Raw genomic sequence first — 19,716 nt, 5'->3', positions numbered from 1 at the left:
CTGTGTCTATGATCAATGACACCATGACATTAACCCACACACACAGGTGAAGTCACTCACTTTCATGGAAAGAGTGGAGTCTCTACCGCTAACCTGTGTTTTAACAGTGACGTGTCCGTTTGTGGGGTGGTCAGTGCTATCCATTTCAATGTATTTGATTAGTGTCAGTGTTAACTTTTGAGCAATATCATCTCTGGCTCAGAGATCTGCTGCAGAGCTCCAATCAGGGCGTGGTTTTCATATTGACAATTATTTGAAAATATCTTGCCATAAAAAAACAACGAGGTTTGGGTTTTAATTCAGTTTTGCACTGTGATTAGTTCAGCCTGGCTTCATTTAGGTCCTCCTGTGGTAGGATCAGAACATGTACCGGTAGAGCCAGATAATCCCCCCCCTTAATGCAGGCAGGATAATTATCTTAAAGTGATCCTAGAAAGTAGAAATGGTATTATAGATGTCGGATATCCTGTGTGTGTGTAAAAATGAGATGTAGATATTTTTATGTCAATATGTCAATTGCGTTTGCTGTTATTTATGCAATTACTTTTTCAAATAAAAAGTTTTGTTTTTAAAATCAGTTCTGCCCGTTACCTATTGCGAACGTGTAGTCTTTTCTTGCATGCACGACTGGACCATACCGTGAAAAACAATGTATTCGTCTACATGGCATCCAGAACATTTCCACTTGATTTCTGATGCGGCGCACATCCTCCGCCCATTTAAACCAGGGGGAGCTTACGGTTGGCCACAACTGGGTATGCGCCTGCGCAAAATGATTTGTCAGAGAGTGGATGGTACCTTTTGAAGTAACGACGTGGAAGGAATATCTTGTGGATGGCGAACTTGGTTCAGTTTGCTAACGTTAATTAGCCACTAATTAACCATTATCAACTTTATGTTAACACATTAACCTCACGGTGGATTGAAAAATATTCATAGCTAGTTATGGTATGATACGAATGGTTTTCTTGTGCAGTTGTGCATTGTGAATAAATTAGTTGGCTAGCTAGCAAGTTGTAGCGGTGGATTGCTGACTCTTCACTTCTGCTAACGTTATAGAACTTGTTAGACCTCTTGTATTGGTTTGGTAGTTAGCTACCTGTCAGTACACAGTTTAAAAAAAAAAAAAGGATACTTTAACGATTAACGTGACTCGCTTCCTAACCGGCTAGCTAGTATAACCAACTTGTAGGTTGCTAGCGAGGCAGTTACCTAAGCTAGCAATGGGATAAGTTGCAGGAGAAAGACAGGCATTATATGTTAGCTTGCGTGCATGTTATCGGAAGTTGGGATGTTGGTAACACCCAGCCGAGGTAATGTAGCTAATGTATATGGAGCTTCAGTAACCATGCTAGGCAGCTAGCTGACCATATAGAAAAGACGTGTCACTTATTAGCCAATGATTGACAGGGCACTGGCGAACTGGGAAGCTTAGCTAACGCAGCAGGTAGTTGGCTGGCTAAGTGGCTAACGTTTGCTAGCTAGCTACCCTGGTCAGTGTACCCGCCAGGTACATTCGCAGCAGCTAATTGGCTGCTATAAAGTTAAATAAGGTCAATAGAAACAGACACGAGTGGGATTTCTGTCTGACAGTGGCTAACCTAACTTCGTCAAAATGGGCTCGTTATTCCGGAGTGAAGAGATGTGTTTGGCCCAGCTCTTTCTGCAGTCTGGGTCGGCTTACGACTGTATCAGTGAACTGGGAGAGATGGGTCTTGTCGAATTCAGAGACGTAAGTATCCCAATACTACAATACTGTTATGCTATTAGTCTAGCTCTAACACAAACTGTCAAAATGACAAGCTAAGTTGCAGTTATTTTCGTACAATTAAATTTCTTATGTCACCGGTAGTATATGTCGCCATGGAGCAGTAGTGTGGAGCTTGACTAGGGTGCTGAGAAAAAGCTTTTGATTAACTTAACGTTACCTCTCGTACTTTCGCTAGCTTGCGTCAAGGATATAGTGGCTAGGTCCTGGTTCCCCCTTCCCGTATGTAACCTTTGCTGTCATTGTAACGTTACTGTAATGTCAGCTTGTATGGACGTTTGGGTTTTTTTCGAAGTTGACGGCAGCAAAATGACTGGCCTTAGAGGTGCTATCTGATGATGATGATGACATCATCGAAATAACGCGTACTATTAGCCATGGTATTATGTGAAATTACTAGTCACGTTGCTAGTGGGTTTGCCACCTCTTATAAACTGTCATTAGTTTAAACTTAGAATACTTAGAATACTTGATTATGACGAAAGGACATTGTGTCAGAGTCGTTGTTCATTAGCTAGCTAAGTTAGTGTTTTAGCTACTTGAAACTGTTACTCCCAGCAATGTTTTACAGAATAGGCAGTTCATCTATGTTCATTGAAATGACGCAGCGTGTATACAGTTCAAACCAGTAACTTAAAATACTGGCCTTAATTACTTTAAATCCCCCAAAGTTAATCAAATATCAGTACGTTGACCATTATGTTAGGAAGTGAATCATGACGTTCTTGCAGACTGCTAACCACACATTGTTTTGGCTTAATATGTAAAGGGAAAATGAAAGCACTAATATAATAAAATTCCAACTTTCTGTGTAGGTTTGAGTGTGTGTGTGTGTCTGTGTCTGTGTGTGTTTGTCAGTGTCTGTGTGTGTTTGTCAGTGTCTGTGTGTGTTTGTCAGTGTCTGTGTGTGTTTGTCAGTGTGTGTGTGTTTGTCAGTGTGTGTGTGTGTGTTTTTTATCAGTGTGTGTGTGTGTTTGTTTGTGCGCAGTGAGCTGTGTGTGGATTGATGCATGAGTCTGCTTGGAACAATTACTTGCAGACTACTGCCAGCAATATTGATCAGTTTGCAACGAAAGTTCAAAATTGGGAGCACTCTCTCTTTTAGCCGTTGGGTCGTGCCTGTGGTCAAACACAGTGTCACAGCCATGGAGGGACTCTGTTAAAAGTCCAAACTGGGGACACCGCACAGGCCTGTGAACAGGGTGATGCCTGCAGACGCGCGTGTTTGTTTCTCAGAGGAAGTGAACGCGAGCGCGACCGCGGTATCGCTCCCTGCCGTGTGCTGCCGGAAGCGTCGTTTGTGGCCGTGCCTTTCATCTCCGCGTCTCTGTGCCTCCTCCATTGTGTTTCAGCTCAACCCCACTGTCAACTCCTTCCAGCGCAAGTTTGTCAGCGAGATCAAGAGGTGTGAGGAAATGGAGCGAATTCTGGGTGAGGCCTTGCTATTTCCCCATCCAAGCTTCGAGTGCATTGTGGGTAACGCCTAGCTGTTTCCTTCAAAGCTTCAACTGCATCCTTTGAAGTACCACTGTGGATATCGGGCATTGACTGGTATGAGTGAAATATGCTGAAACACAAATCTCCTATGTGCTTCAGCAAACGAAGCCCGTGGTACGGAACGAGACATCAATTCTGTTCTGCCCATCAATAGTCCTTCTCAAAATGGCAAAAATGGCATGTCCATCTGGGTTATGAATCTTGTTTTTCTTTTTTTTTCTTTTTTCTCCCCCACGCTCATTGCATTGCGTAGCGACTCCATCCGTTTCCAACTCTGGCAGAATGCGCCTGAACTTAGGCTTAATTGGAGGCCTGAGCTTCGAAATTAAGTCTTTACTAATGAAGGAGAAAAAAAAAAAAAAAAAAGCCAAGCATGGGCTAACTTGGGGGAAATTCCAGGTTGACGGTAGTTTAAGTTCCTGACTGGAAAAGGAAAGGGATTAGCATGGAGCTGTATCCCGTCTGGCCTCCGGAGTCAGGAATCACAACGTGTCATTCCTAATCAAGCGAAGAATTCCCTCTGAAGCCAGCCACTCAGGCTTGAGTCTGAAGCTGTTTTTTTGTGGCGTAGTGAGTTTTATTTGGGGGGGGGGGGGGTAAGGGGTAAGGGTCTGTGTTCGCTGGTGTGGGGTAAATGCCTGTCATGTGAACACTGTGACTGGGTCCGCTTTGAAAACATGGCTCTATAAAATGGTGGCCGCCTTGTTGCTGAGAAGGTCTTGTGTCTGTAACAGGTTACCTGCTCCGGGAGATCAAGAAGGCGGACATTCCACTGCCCGAGGGGGATGTCAATCCCGTCGCCCCTCTGCCCAAACACGTAATGGTGATAATGGTGGGTGGTTTATTTAATGCTGCCTTATTTTGATGACGCTGCCATCGTATTGACATTCATGGTGCAAGTGGAGTTGCATTTAATTCACTATTGCTTTTTTTTTTTTTTTTTTTTAAGTTGTGTCAATGGTTTAATGTATTATGTTGATTACGCTTTTCGTAATGGCTTTATGGCTGTGCATTTAGGAAATGGCTGTGTCTTCTCCGTGAAAATGCATTTAATTAGAACGGGTGGTTGGTATCAATAAAACATTTTTCTATCTGACAAAAGCGTAAGAAGCTGGATTCTGATTGGGCCGTGCGCTGTGTGCATTCAGCCCGAGCCGATCGCGGTCTGTGTTGTTGGAGGGCGGCCCTGACTTGCTGTGTTGTGGCCAATAGGAGCAGCTGCAGAGGCTGGAGGTGGAGCTGAGCGAGGTCACGCGGAACAAGGAGAAGCTGCAGAAGAACCTTCTGGAGCTCACCGAGTACACGCACATGCTGCGCATCACACGCAACTTTGTGCACCGCAGCGCGGAGGTGGGTCCCCCCTTACCTGTGCCCCACCTGCCCTTACCTGCCCAAAACCACTGCAGGGTCCCCACTTACCTGTACCCCAGCACCTCTGAGTCCTGCCCAAAACCACTGCGGGGTGCCCACATATCTGACCCCACGTACCTTCGAGCCCTACCCAAAAGTACAGCGAGGTTCCCCCGATACCTGGACCCATACACTGCTGAACCCTGCCCAAAACTGCAGCAACAGGTCCCTTGATAACTATCCCCTCATACCTCTAAACCCTGCTGAAAAAGTACAGCAGGTCCTCTGATACCTGGCACCTCGGAACCCTGCCGAAAACTACTGCAGGTCCCCTGATAACTATTCCCCTCATACTGCTCGAACCTGGCCCAAAACTGCAGCCGGGTCCCCCCCATACCTGGCCCCACGTAGCTTTGGTCCCTGCCTCTAAAAAAGTTTCGAGAAAATGGTAAAAATGCCCCCCCCCCCCCCCCCCCCCTCCACTCTCATTCTGGCCCATAGTCCCCTTCCCCCTGCAGCTGTTGGCTTGAGGCTAAACGGCGAGTAGCAGTGCAAACGTCCACGCCCCGGGTTTGTGTGCAGACCCAAATGTGTGTCCTGGCTCTGAGCAGGAGAGTCCTTAACCTCTGACCTCTGAGAGTGTCGCCTGACCCAGGCTCACCGCTCAACAAAGCCAGAAACGGGGAGCTTATGCCTTCTACCTTTTTCCCTCTGAGAGAAAAGGTACCTTCAAATTTTGTTTCCTCAGAGCACAACTGGCTTTGAGCTACGTCTGCGGAATGAACGAAACAGGCCTTTGGGAAGAAATCAAACCCCCCCCCCCCCCCCCCCCGTTCCTGGAGCTTCACTTGTTGATATGCCGTTGAGTGACGATAGACCGGTGCCGTCTGTGAGCCACCGCCGCAGATCGACAGACGTGCGCTGCCATTGCATTCCCTGGCAGAGAGGGAGACGGTGATAAGGGAACGCACAGTCACATGGCTGCCCTGAGCTCACCGCCGCCGAGGGCGCAGAAGGTTGCCTCCCCCGTAGACGCTTTTCCATGAATGGAGTCCCAGCTGACGGCCTAAAGGGATCGGGGAGTATAATTGGGTTTGTTGTTGTGGAGAGAGCAGAAAGAAGGCGACCCATTGAGATGGCGGCCTGTTTCCCCGGCCCATAGAGGAGCCACAGGAAGTCTCCTGCCTGAGTCTCGGCCCTGTGGATTAGTGTGTTGGTAGTGCACACTGTTTCTGAGGCTGTTGGTTTTTACACTAATGGCTGTGTTGTTTGTAGAGCGGGTGGGTTTTGCCTTGATGGCTGTGTTGTTTGTGGAGAGGGTGGCTTTGTGCTGTTTGTGAAGCGGGTGGGTTTGTGCTGTTTGTGAAGCGGGTGGGTTTGTGCTGTTTGTGGAGCGGGTGGGTTTGTGCTGTTTGTGGAGAGGGTGGGTTTGTGTTTGTGGAGAGGGTGGGTTTGTGTTTGTGGAGCGGGTGGGTTTGTGTTGTTTGTGGAGCGGGTGGCTTTGTGCTGTTTGTGGAGTGGCTGGGTTTGTGCTGTTTGTGGAGCGGGTGGGTTTGTGCTGTTTGTGGAGCGGGTGGGTTTGTGCTGATGGCTGTTTGTTGTTGTTTCTGGTTCTCAGCGCGAGCCCCTGCAGGCTCAGTACGAGGAGTTCCCCTTCCTGGAGAAGGACCCCATGATGGACTACACCAGCATGCAGCGTCTGGGAGCCAAGCTCGGGTGCGTGTGGCTGGCCCCCTCCCCTCTCCCTCCTCCCTCACACACCGCTCTGGGGCACGATGAACACGAAAGCATCAAGCACACTTCCCCTTATTTATTCTGCGCTGGCGAGTATTTCACCATCAGATTTCCCTGTTGTTGTCCAGAAATATCAACTTACAGCTGCGTTTGGCAGGCCAGGGGCCTGTATCACGAAGCAGGATTACAGAGCTAGCTGGATAACTGCACAGAATAAAACCTGCAACTCCCGTGCATCTCGAACATGGACTGATGTGAAAAGAGCTGTTCCGGGTTTTGCACGGTGCAGTTCCAGGCCCCAGGATGACACCCAGGGAATACTCCCTGCAGGGAAACACAGATAGCGGCAGGGTTATTAGCTCTCGTTATTGTTTTGTAAAGGATCCGAAAAGGGCCTTCATCCTGGAGGTGTGGAGGCAGTAAAGGACGAGGTTGCTCCTCTCTCACTGTCTGTGCTGCAGGTTCATCTCGGGCCTGATCCACCGGGTGAAGATCGAGGCCTTCGAGCGCATGCTGTGGAGGGTGTGCAAGGGCTACACCATCCTGAGCTACGCCGAGATCGACGAGTGTGTGGAGGACGCAGACACGGTGAGTAACCCGGGGGGGAACCCTGCTGCTCCTGTAGCTTTCTTTCTCTTACACTGCACATGGATCCTCAAAGGGTCACTCTTTGCTCTGCTTTCATTGTGGGTTGTGTTGTGTTGTGTTGTGTTGTGTTGGGTTGGGTTGGGTTGTGTTGTGTTGTGTTGTGTTGGGTTGGGTTGGGTTGGAGTCCCCAAAATGTGCTACCTACAAATTGTGCAACTCAGTCTTTCTAGCCTTTGCTCCCACAGGTGAGGCTACTTGCACTTTGACCTGTAGAACTTTTTCTGGCTGAGCCCCCAAATGTGCTGTGAAATGTGCGTTCTCCACGGCTCACAGACGCGGTCACATGGGCCTCATAAGTGCAGTTTAGTCCGGAAGATTAAACGGTGCTGCAGTACTTCAGGACATGATGTTTCAAAGGCTTGTGAAAGAGCGATATCTCCTGATGTTGATCTCCTGTTTTATGTCTTCCTGTTCTATGGTCGCAGGGTGAAACCACAAAAAGTGTTGTGTTCTTAATCTCCTACTGGGGGGACCAGATCGGGCAGAAAGTGAAGAAGATCTGTGACTGGTAAGGAAGGCGGACGTTGCATCCTGAACCTCGCAGGGCGATGGCCCTGTAATCAGGGGAAAGTTGCGTACGAGCCGGGCTGATGGTTTTTTGTGTCTTCTGCAGCTACCACTGTCACCTCTACCCCTACCCCAACAGCAACGAGGAGAGGAGGGATGTGGTGGAGGGCCTTAGGACCCGTATCCAGGACCTACACACTGTAAGCCTGGCCTGTCTCTCAAAATCTGCCAGTCGCCGCTTGCGTAATGTTTTTTCCCCTTTCTGAAGGTTGCGTGTATTTCGTACCGGAAGTTTTCTTTGGAATATTGCGAAAAACACCACATGCCACGCACAAAGCACTTGTGATATGCTGTGTGTATCCCTATGCATGTAAAAATAGTATGCTGTTCAAAAATAATTATGACGCCATCTTAAGTACTTCTGTCTTGGTGTTAAGTGCTGCAACCTCTCATGTTGTACGACGATATGCGGTTACCAAGGCCTAAAAAGTATGCTATCAAGTAATAACAGGTTTTGCCGTCCAAAGCTCATTGTTTCCGTTCCCGCATTTTTAATCTGCGCTGGGTTGAATTGCATGTTTGAGGTAGAGGTGGCAGACACACACATGCACCGTCACGCACACGCGCACACACACGCACACACACACACACACACACACACACACACATGCACACACACAGAGCAGACCTTGTTCTCCAGACCATGGGTGGCAGAGGGAGTGAGTTTGGAGTGTGACCCCTGTCAGTGTGACTCTGGGCACGGTGGGCGGTGGGGTATCGGGGGGGGGGGAAAAAGAGAGGTTCTCAGGACCCCCGAGGCAAAATGGCGGCAGTGTGCTGGAGTCATCTGACTCGCTTGTGCTCCTGCCTGCCTGTGCCTTTCCGGGTGTGTCTGAGACGAAGAATCACATTAATCTCTCAGCACATGATCTTCATGAGGTCTGAGCTGTGGGTGTTTTCTCACACAGTGTCTCACACACACACACACACACACACACACACACACACACACACACACACACACACACACACATATACACACACACAGAACTCACTGTTTCGGTTAATTCATGTTTTCATTCCATTAAAAATATAATTTTATCAAGACACCGATAAACCAAAAATCTGAGTGTAGAGTTTGTTGAATGTGAATTGGCTGCTTAAGTCCTACTATTGCTACAACTCTAAAAGTAGTACCTCTACTACTAATACTACTTCTATGAAGAATAAAAACATGCTATTTATTTTATTTGCATGGATAAAGATATTTCCTGTGCAATGAAGGACATGTATCCCTTGTATTTCAGATATAACACTTCCCCCGCCCCCGTCCTTGTTCCAGGTGCTGCACAGGACAGAGGACTACCTGAAGCAGGTGCTGCACAAGGCCTCTGAGTCGGTGTACACCTGGGTGATCCAGGTGAAGAAGATGAAGGCCATCTACCACATCCTCAACCTGTGCAGCTTCGACGTCACCAACAAGTGTCTTATCGCCGAGGTCTGGTGTCCCGTCAATGACCTGCCTGTCCTCCGGAGGGCGCTAGAGGAGGGCTCGGTGAGTGCATGTCAGGGAGGGGGGGGAGGCACAGCTAACCAGGCTGGTCAGGAGGTGAGAGATCCTGGTTCAGAAAGTAAAAGTCCCCCCCCCGTATTTTGTTCCAATCTCCTGGATGTGCACAATTCTTCAGCCCGGAAGTAGGACTAATGAGTGAAAACAGCTGGCTGAGTTAATGGGTGGAAGAAATGCGGAAACGTCCATCAACTCCTCTTCTAATTGGGTCGTAGTAATTGGCCGGGGAGAGGAATGCCATTGATCTTTTAAATGAGTGAGTTTGCCGTTTTAGGCCACATAACCATGTCAGTAACCCAGTAATGGGGGTGGTCTGGCTGTCTGTTGGAAGGCCTCTGATTGGCCAGGCTGAAAGTGGCAGGCTGTGGCGCTGCAGGTCGCCCCCTACTGGTACGCGCCTGGAACTACAGCTGGGTCAAATAATTATTTTAAATTCTTTAACACTTCCGTAGAATTTCTGCGGATTACTGACCATTATAAAATAAACGGTTTCAGGACATACTTTTTGGCTTCAGTGTTTTGGCTAGTATTGGGCCGAAACACTGTCTAGTTCTCAGGGAGAATCCTCAGCAGTATTTGAGTATTGACGTAGTTTCACATTTATACCGGCACGTTAAACCGTTAAAAGTAACTGCTCTCCAAACCGGTTATCAGATTATTCAGTTAATGAGTCTAAAGTCGGTGTATAATGTGTGTAATCCTCTGTTTGCGCTTGATTACATTGCATTACATTACTGGAATTTGGCAGACGCTCTTATCCAGAGCGATGTACAGTTGATCAGACTAAGCAGGAGACAATCCTCCCCTGGAGCGATGCAGGGTTAAGGCCTTGCTCAAGGGCCCAACGGCTGTGCGGATCCCCCCTCCCCTTTCCGATATCCCTCTTGTCTTGCACTTACAATGACTGTATTTTTGTTTAGAACAGCACTTCTAAACTTCTATTTGACTAGTTATGGATGTGACACTTTAACTTGTGGAAGAGCCTATGCACTTGGAAGTGGCTTTGGATTAAAAGCGTCTGCCCAAATTACTAAAATGTAAAATGTTATTGTGGCTACACCGACCGGGGATTCGAGCCACCGACCTTGCGCATCCCAGTCGTGTACCCTAACCGCTATGCTACAGGCCTCCCCGCGTTGACGCCTGGTTTTAATCCCCTCCGCTAGCGGAAGAGTGGAGCCACCGTGCCCTCCTTCGTGAACCGAATCCCCAGCAGCGACACTCCGCCCACCCTCATACGGACCAATAAGTTTACGTCGGGCTTCCAGAACATCGTGGAGGCCTACGGCGTGGGGAACTACAGGGAGGTGAACCCCGGTGAGGTCACTATTTCCTACCGCTCTGGTCCGGTTTTACCGGTTCCGAAAAACTTGATTGGCATCAAGGTTTTCAGGTCCTTGTACAAATACTTAACTGCTTTTAGTCTTCTGTTTCTGTTCCAAGTTTAGATCCTCATTTTGTGTCTTTCGGCTGAATACGCTTCTGCTTAAGGAGTGCGTGTTGATTTAGCTTTACTGCAGGGCTAGCCCTCTTCCTGGTAATCTACAGTCCTGTAGGTTTCCACTCCGACCTTAACAAAGTACTCCTCATTCAACAGCTACAGAACAGAGATCTCATTGAGCTGCTAATTAATGGAATCAGACGTTGAAATGAAAACTTACAGGACAGTAGATCTTTACGGACAAGATTGAGCAGCCCTCTCCTGCTCTTTGAGTGTTGTAATATGCATATAAAACCAGCCGTGTAAAGGTTTATGAGACCAGACTTCACTCTCCATCTATTCAGGCCGACAAAAAGAGAATAACAGGGTTTGAGTGAGGCTTTTAAATTCAGTGCAGCAATTTACAAGGTCCTTGGGTTCAATTCTATTGTTCTGATGCCAGAATAAAGAGATCTTAAAATAATTTAAGGGAAATTCTACATTGTTATCGCAACATTTTTTTCGTATGGAATAGCTTGTCGGTGATGCATTGGAGGCAGTATCAATGCATGTGGGTTATTGGTAAATGATACGTCTAGATTGGCTAAATGGCCTCTTCTGGTCCTTCTATGTATTTTTATTCTTGTGACGAGTCTTGAGCTCAGCACCACCCTCTCTTCTTGCTCAACTGTATTCAGTCTTGTACCATGTTCCTTTTTTTTGTCTTGATGCAACACTAGTCTCCACATGCGTTTCTTCTTTTGCTCTGACGGGGTTGCATAACTCTCCATGTCTGTCTGTCTGTCTGTCTGTCTGTCTGCCTGCCTGTCTGTCTGTGTGTCTGTCTGTCTGTGTGTCTGTCTGTCTGTGTGTCTGTCTGTCTGTGTGTCTGCCTGTCTGTGTGTCTGCCTGTCTGCCTGTCTGCCTGTCTGCCTGTCTGCCTGTCTGCCTGTCTGCCTGTCTGTCTGCCTGTCTGTCTGTCTGTCTGTCTGTCTGCCTGTCTGTCTGCCTGCCTGTCTGCCTGTCTGCCTGTCTGCCTGTCTGTCTGTCTGTCCGTCCTGCAGCTCCCTACACCATCATCACCTTCCCCTTCCTGTTTGCGGTGATGTTCGGGGACCTGGGCCACGGCGTGATCATGGCGCTGTTCGCCCTGTGGATGGTGCTGCGCGAGAACGACCGCAAGCTGAAGCGCACCAGGAACGAGGCGAGTGGAGTCCAGTTCCACTTCCTGTACCGCGTGTCCCTTCACCGCCGCTTTCACACGATCAGCGCCCAACTCTCTGTCCGACGCCAAGGGAGTCGGTGGCCACGCACGAGAGGAACCGAGTGCCGGCAGTTGTTGAGACTTCATCCAACTTCATCCATCCAGGGGGCAGTTGGTTCATTAAACTGTAACAAGCCGCAGCGATATGTGATGGTAGTAGGTTGTCTGCGTTTATAAAAGGATAAATTTAAGTATTCGCTCTGTGAAACCAATGGAATTGGGTCTATCCCAAAACGTCAAGAAACTAACCAGGCCAACTCGGCCACGTAGCCTACGCGACGCGGCTCTGTCTGGGTTGCTAGGTAGCATAGGCCTGCTTCATATCGAACTGGGATGTGACTGGACACGCTAGGAGAGGTCCGCTTCAAACAAGGTCAAAGTTTAAACAATTTGAACCCTGGTGGCGCTCCACTTGGCTTTATTTTCAGCTGTGCGCTACGCCAGGCTTCGGGCTTCCGCCGTAGGTGTTTAACGGTCCGACGCCATGTTGCGTGTGTTTCGACGCTGATCGTGTGAAAAGCAGCCTTAGGTGGGTGAGCTCACAAATATGTGACCCGAATGTTCCTAACTGAACGTGCTGATGTCACAATCACTACTGGTGATCGAAAGCAATCGAGTTCTAGAACACTGTAAAAAAAAATAAACTAGTTTTCAGAGGGTTGATGCAAAAAGACTTGCTGTCGCCCAGCAACATGAAAGCACTTCTCACTTGCATGTATTTGCACATCACATTTACAAGATTTTGCATATTGCCACTAGTGCGAAGGAGTTCGCCCCAAGGTCACCGTGCCGGATGCATCCTGGCAAGCTTCTCACGATCATGCTGGTAGTAGCACACAGGAAGGGAAGCAGAGGTCTGTCGGTGTCCGATGGGCATGGCATTAAAACTATCCCAGGCTCCCACGAGCTTTCAGCCTCAAAGCGCTGAATAACATTGGTGTGGAATTTCTGGATTTGCTGAGTGAATTGTGCAAAACCTTATCTACAGCCACTTGTATGCATGAGGACTGTTTATTTTTTTAAAGTTTTTTTGCCATTCAGGTATCATTTCTGCAGCATATTAACTCCAGTCTCAGTGTCCCGGCTCTTGGAGGCCATAGGCAGGACAGTGGGCCTGAAAGCCCAGTTCCCTGTTCCTCACGGTCCCCTGCGCTGCTCCCTCAGATCTGGAACACGTTCTTCGAAGGGCGCTACATCATCCTGCTGATGGGCCTGTTCTCCGTGTACACGGGGCTCATCTACAACGACTGCTTCTCCAAGTCCCTCAACATCTTCGGCTCGGGCTGGAGCGTCAGGGCCATGGCCAAGCAGAGCGGCTGGACGTGAGTCACCGGGAGGGGTGGGGTTCTGGGCTGGGGGGAGCGGGGTGGGGTTCAGGGCTGGGGGGAGCGGGGTGGGGTTCAGGGCTGGGGGGACCGGGGTGGGGTGGGGTTCAGGGCTGGGTGGAGCGGGGAGGGGTTCAGGGCACAGGGGACCGGGGTGGGGTGGGGTTCAGGGCTGGGGGGAGCGGGGTGGGGTGGGGTTCAGGGCTGGGGGGAGCGGGGTGGGGTTTAGGGCTGGGGTTAGCGGGGTGGGGTGGGGTTCAGGGCTGGGGGGAGCGGAGTGGGGTGGGGTTCAGGGCTGGGGGGAGCGGGGTGGGGTTTAGGGCTGGGGTTAGCGGGGTGGGGTGGGGTTCAGGGCTGGGGACAGCGGGGAGGGGTTCAGGGCTGGGGGGACCGGGGTGGGGTGGGGTTCAGGGCTGGGTGGAGCGGGGAGGGGTTCAGGGCACAGGGGACCGGGGTGGGGTCGGGTTCAGGGCTGGGGGGACCGGGTGGGGTGGGGTTCAGGGCTGGGGGGAGTGGGGTGAGGTTGGGGTTCAGGGCAGGAGGGCCCTGTTTTGGGTCAGGTGGGGGGCCTGTTTTGGGTTGGGTGGGGGCCCTTTTTTGGGTCAGATGGAAGCCCTGTTTTGGGTCGGGTGGGGGGCCTGTTTTGGGTCAGGAGGGGGCCTGTTTTGGTTTGGGTGGGTGGCCTTGTTTTGGTTCAGAAGGGGTCTGTACTGTAGGCGGGGGTGGGGCCTTTTAGCTGGGAAGGAATATTGATAGATTTTGCTGTTGCCATGCAACCCAATAGAGAATTTTGTAAAATCTTTGGATGTTTTTTTATTTATTTTTAAACAGGGATCGTACCTTGAGCACAAATGCCTTCCTTACCCTTGATCCCAACGTGACCGGAGTGTTCAACGGGCCATACCCCTTGGGCATAGACCCGGTAAGGCCTTCGTTTCCATGGTTTCCTGTGCAAACTTCATCGAGTGAAGAACTTCGATCGGCCGAACTGTAGATTTATTGCATCTCTGTATTCACTCAGTGGTGATATAGTATTGATAATCTAGCTGTATGGACATACAGTGGGCTCAAGGATTATTGGCACCCCTCACCAGCAATGCACAAACAAGGCTTAAAAAAAAAAAAAAGAATAATATAATTATAGAGAAAGGTAATACACCAACATGTGCCAAATACTGTACTTTATTAATGTTTCAATGGAAACAACCAAAATCATAACAATCATTTAATATAAAATAAATTTCAACAAAATAAAGGTTTCAGAATTATTGGCACCCTTCACCTAGTACTTAGTGCAACCACCTCTGGCAAGGATAACAGCATGGAGTCTCTTCCTGTAATTTTTGACAAGATTAAGGAACACATTTGGAGGGATTTTGGACCATTCCTCTTTGCATATCCTTTCAAGATCCTTCACGTTCTTGGGTTTGTGCTTATCAACTGACCTCTTTAACTCAGCCCACAGGTTTTCGATTGGATTGAGGTCTGGTGACTGAGATGGCCATTGCAGAACGTTGATTTTGTTGTCACGGAACCATTTCTGTGTGGATCTTGAGGTGTGTTTTGGGTCATTGTCTTGTTGGAAAGTCCACCTACGACCAAGTCCCAGACTTCTGGCAGAGGGAACCAGATTTTCAGCCAAAATTGCCTGATACTTGCTGGAATTCATTATGCCATCAATCCTAACCAGTGCCCCTGGACCTCTGGAATTAAAACAGCCCCAAAACATGACTGACCCACCACCATATTTCACTGTGGGTATGAGGTGCTTCTCCTTGTCTGCATCTCTGTTCCTACGCCAAACATACCGATGCTGTATATGTATGGGGGGCAAGATGCAGTTGCGTCCTCTATCCATGAGATTTTCAACTGTTCCATATCTTTTGAACTTTTTTATAATTGCTCTGACTGTGCTCAGTGGTATATTCAATTGTTTGTGAATTTTCTTGTAGCCATTACCACGTTTATGAAGGTCTACGACCATCTGCCTCTTTTGAACTGCCAATTCTTTTGTTTTCTTCATGTTGTTGGATGACAAAGGGATATTGCATGCGAGTTACCTCATTTTTATACCCTAGTGAAACAGGAAGTGATGTAATCATAGTAATACAGTTCCTTAACGCATAGATAAACTTAAATAAGTGGAATTTAATACCTGGTTTAATTTTGGTAGGTGTTATTTACAATTATCTTTAAGGGTGCCAATAATTGTGAAACATTGATTTGGAGGAAATTGATTTTTAATTAAATCAGTAAATGATTTTTGTTGGTTCCATTGAAACATTAATATAGCACAGTATTCATCACATGTTGGTATTTTGAGTTTGTCTATAAATATATTGTTTTGAATTTTTTCAGGTATTGTTTGTTCATTTTCTGTCAGGGGTGCCAATCATTTTTGAGCCCACTGTATTTCTATAATTGATTGCTGGGTTAAATGCAAGGTTAATTTGGGCCTCTGGTTAACTTCTATGTGAGGGTACTAAATGTAATAAGTACATTATCTACCAATCAGTGGCCGCTACATGTTTTGTGTTCAGACAGCCTTGTGCTCAGTCCATTGTAGCTGTCAGAGTGTGTACATTTTATTGCAGCTTTGCTTTGGTAACATATTTCCTCCAATCTAGATTTGGAACCTGGCCTCCAATCGTCTGACATTCCTCAACTCCTATAAGATGAAGATGTCCGTTATCCTGGGCATAATTCATATGTCGTTTGGAGTCATCCTGGGTGTCTTCAACCACCTGTAAGTGACCCCTCTCTCTTGGCCCAACGAAACATGGTTGGAACAAAACTACATTTCCCAGAACCTCCCTGACCTGCCTCTCATAGTCCAAAGAAACATGGTTGTAATAAAACTAAATTTCCCAGAACCCCCCCCGACCTGCCTCTCTTAGGCCAAAGAAACATGGTCACAATAACACTACATTTCCCAGAACCGCCCTGGCCTGCCTCTCATAGTCCAAAGAAACATGGTTGTAATAAAACTAAATTTCCCAGAACCCCCCCCGACCTGCCTCTCTTAGGCCAAAGAAACATGGTCACAATAACACTACATTTCCCAGAACCTCCCTGACCTGCCTCTCTTAGTCCAAAGCAACATGGTTGGAATATAACTACATTTCCCAGAACCGCCCCTGACCTGCCTGCGCTGTGTGTTCCCAGGCACTTCCGGAAGAAGTTCAACCTGCTCCTGGTGTTCCTGCCGGAGCTGCTATTCCTACTGTGTCTGTTCGGCTACCTGGTGTTCATGGTCGTGTACAAGTGGCTGGCCTTCACCGCTCGGGAGTCCCAGACCGCCCCCAGCATCCTCATCCACTTCATCAACATGTTCCTCATGCAGGGGGGCGCGGTGCCCCCCCTGTTCCCCGGCCAGGTGCGCCCCGTGCGCCACCACTCTGAGCTAACGGGCTTCAGCGCTAATCGAGGGGCTTCAGCGTCTCCGTGACGATATAGTGTTATGGACATTGAGCTATAGGGCTTCAGTTCCCACCAAGAGCGTTCAGCGTCTCCGTGACGATGTGGTGTTATGGACATTGAGCTAACAGGCGTCAGCGCTAACCGAGGGGCTTCAGCGTCTCCGTGACGATGTGGTGTTAGGAACATTGAGCTATAGGGCTTCAGCGTCTCGATGATGTGGTGTTATGGACATTGAGCTATAGGGCTTCAGTTCCCACCAAGAGCGTTCAGCGTCTCCGTGACAATGTGGTGTTATGGACATTGAGCTATAGGGCTTCAGCGTCTCCATGACGATGTGGTGTTATGGATATTGAGCTATAGGGCTTCAGTTATATCCAGAGGTGGAAAATCCAGGTTCTGAAAGTAAAAGTCCTCTCCAGCATTTTGTTCCTGTCACCTGGATTTGTGAATTTGCACCATAAGGTAGAACTAATTGGGAAATTCATATGTTGGATCTGAAATGGTGCCTCTGTGTGCCCTGTCCCACACAGGCAGGGTTTCAGATGTTCCTCCTGGTGGTCGCCCTGCTCTCTGTGCCTGTGCTGCTGCTGGGTAAACCTGTCTACCTGTACTGGCTGCACCACGGAGGAGGCAGCCTGGGGTCCTACCGGGTAAGGCCTGTGTGTGTGTGTGTGTGTCTGTGTGTCTGTTTCTGTGTGTCTTTGTGTGTGTGTGTCCCTGTGTGTGTCCCTGTGTCTGTGTGTGTTCGTGTGTGTGTGCGTGTGCGAGTGTTTGTGTCCGTGTGTGCGAGTGTGAGTGTGTCCGCCTGCCTGCCGGTGTGTGTGTGTTGGGTCTTCCCATGTGCGTGTGTGCATGTCTGCCGGTGTGCATGTGTGCCCGCCCATGTCTTATAAATGCAGCCAAAATAACGATACTAAAAGCGATTTGAATCGGAAGATTTTTTTAAAAGGGGAGGAATAATGGAGAAAAGCCAGGTAGCTTGTTGAAAATGGTTGCGTTAATTCAAGCCTAGGTGTGAAGGATGTTTTCTCCATGAACAGTGTGTGTGTATGTGTATGTGTGCAGGGGGGCAGCCTGTAGCGTAATGGTTAAGGTACATGACTGGGAACCGCAAGGTCGGTGGTGTCACCACAATAAGCTCCGCATGGCTGTTGGGCCCTTGAGCAAGGCCTTTAACCCTGCATTGCTCCAGGGGGGGACTGTCTCCTGCTTAGACTAATCAACTATACGTCACTCTGGATAAATGCCTTTAATGTGTGTGTGTGTGTGTGTGTGTGTGTGTGTGTGTGTGTGTGCGTGTGTGTGTGCGTGTGTGTGTGTGTGTGTGTGTGTGTGTGCGTGTGCGTGTGCGTGTGCGTGTGCGTGTGCGTGTGCGTGTGCGTGTGCGTGTGCGTGTGCGTGCGTGCGCGTGCGCGTCTGCGTGCGTGCGTGCGTGCGTGCGTGTGCGTGTGTGCAGGGTTACGAGCGTGTTCGCCGCAGCAGTGAGGAGGAGGTGTCTCTGATGCGGGCTCATGACATGGAGGAAGGCGGGAGCCATGGCGACCACTCAAACAGCCGGGACGGTCATGCTGAGGAGGTCAGTGACATCACCACGTTTACCCACAACACACCTCTCACTCGCCAACCAACATTACGTGCGGCTTTGGCCCACCCACAGTGGAGTTTCAGCTGGAAACCTAAATTCAGCTCGCTCCTGGAGTTACCCCTGTGTATGATGCTTTTCGTTCCAACCACAATTGCAATCCCAGAATTTAACAAGCTGTTAATTCTTCTTAATTAGGTGTTTATAGGAATTATTTACCCTTTTAAACTGTACTATGTCAGAAATAGCTATGCATGGCATTGAGTCTCATGTTTGCATTGTGCTTATTGTGCTATGTGGCCAACAACAACTGCATAAAAAGAGGTAACGAAAATATGGAACTGGTCAAATTGAGGACTGAGTTGACTCAATAGGCTCCTAATTTGGGTTGTCAAGTTCTTTTGTTGGCAAAATGTTTTCCCATAAACTTAACACAATGCAGGTTTGGCTCATTAGTATTTGCACTGCATTTAATTATCTACCAAACAGTTAGCTTTTGTGGCCACATGTCCACACCTTCTCCAATTAGGAGTCCATTGATTCACCACAGGTTGTTAAAATTCTGGGATTGCAATTGTGGTTGGAGTAAAAAGCAGCATACACAGTGGTTAGGGTTACAATGCTCCTGCCAGGGGAGGCAGACTGTATGTGTGGAAAGTGTGAGGACTGCAGTGTAGCTCGTCTTTGTTTTCGTATTGCTGTTGTCTGTTATGTTTGAATCCCGGTCGGCCGGGGCCTCTCTGTGCGGAGTTTGCATGTTCTCCCCGTGTTCGCGTGGGTTTCCTCCGGGTACTCCGATTTCCTCCCACAGTCCAAAGACATGCAGGTTAGGCTGATTTGGAGAGTCTAAATTGCCCATAGGTATGAGTGTGTGAGTGAGTGAATGGTGTGTGTGCCCTGTGATGGACTGGCGACCTGTCCAGGGTGTATTCCTGCCTTTCGCCCAATGTATGCTGGGATAGGGTCCAGCCCTATGTGGTGAAGCTGAAGGCTTGTCTGTCTGTTCTGTGTGGCAGTTTGACTTTGGGGACGTGTTCCTGCACCAGGCCATCCACACCATAGAGTACTGCCTGGGCTGCATCTCCAACACCGCCTCCTACCTGCGCCTGTGGGCCCTGAGCCTGGCGCACGCCCGTGAGTGTACCGCCACCTTCACCTCACCCACACCGACCGCCAACTCCAGCCCCTTTACCTCACCCACACCAACCGCCACCTCCAGCCCCTTTACCTCACCCACACCAACCGCCACCAACCGCCAACTCCAGCCCCTTTACCTCACCCACACCAACCGCCAACTCCAGCCCCTTTACCTCACCCACACCAACCACCAACTCCGAAACCTTCACCTCACCCACACCAACCGCCACCAACCGCCAACTCCAGCCCCTTTACCTCACCCACACCAACCGCCAACTCCAGCCCCTTTACCTCACCCACACCAACCGCCAACTCCAGCCCCTTTACCTCACCCACACCAACCGCCAACTCCAGCCCCTTTACCTCACCCACACCAACCGCCAACTCCAACACCTTCACCTCACCCACACCAACCGCCAACTCCAGCCCCTTTACCTCACCCACACCAACCGCCAACTCCAGCCCCTTTACCTCACCCACACCAACCGCCAACT

The 19,716-nt window shown here is 49.1% G+C and overlaps 1 protein-coding gene across 1 annotated transcript in view; it reads left to right on the top strand.

Annotated features, from left to right (window-relative positions):
* Positions 1 to 789: 789 nt before the first annotated feature.
* Positions 790 to 19,716, top strand: part of atp6v0a2b (ATPase H+ transporting V0 subunit a2b) — a 23,487-nt gene continuing 4,560 nt past the window's right edge. Inside the window, exons 1-18 of the mRNA XM_061259688.1 lie at positions 790 to 1,732; positions 3,121 to 3,199; positions 4,000 to 4,097; positions 4,478 to 4,615; positions 6,234 to 6,331; positions 6,811 to 6,937; positions 7,423 to 7,505; positions 7,611 to 7,704; positions 8,847 to 9,059; positions 10,241 to 10,391; positions 11,559 to 11,698; positions 12,923 to 13,080; positions 13,915 to 14,005; positions 15,711 to 15,829; positions 16,249 to 16,459; positions 17,034 to 17,153; positions 17,960 to 18,079; positions 19,102 to 19,219. Of these exons, the coding sequence (XP_061115672.1) occupies positions 1,616 to 1,732; positions 3,121 to 3,199; positions 4,000 to 4,097; positions 4,478 to 4,615; positions 6,234 to 6,331; positions 6,811 to 6,937; positions 7,423 to 7,505; positions 7,611 to 7,704; positions 8,847 to 9,059; positions 10,241 to 10,391; positions 11,559 to 11,698; positions 12,923 to 13,080; positions 13,915 to 14,005; positions 15,711 to 15,829; positions 16,249 to 16,459; positions 17,034 to 17,153; positions 17,960 to 18,079; positions 19,102 to 19,219 (2,275 nt within the window). The 5' untranslated portion in view covers positions 790 to 1,615. The remainder of the gene's footprint in view (positions 1,733 to 3,120; positions 3,200 to 3,999; positions 4,098 to 4,477; positions 4,616 to 6,233; positions 6,332 to 6,810; positions 6,938 to 7,422; positions 7,506 to 7,610; positions 7,705 to 8,846; positions 9,060 to 10,240; positions 10,392 to 11,558; positions 11,699 to 12,922; positions 13,081 to 13,914; positions 14,006 to 15,710; positions 15,830 to 16,248; positions 16,460 to 17,033; positions 17,154 to 17,959; positions 18,080 to 19,101; positions 19,220 to 19,716) is intronic.

Source organism: Conger conger, chromosome 11 (genome assembly GCF_963514075.1).
Source record: "Conger conger chromosome 11, fConCon1.1, whole genome shotgun sequence".
NCBI classification, from domain to species: domain Eukaryota; kingdom Metazoa; phylum Chordata; class Actinopteri; order Anguilliformes; family Congridae; genus Conger; species Conger conger.
This window is presented reverse-complemented; position numbering and strand designations above follow the sequence as displayed.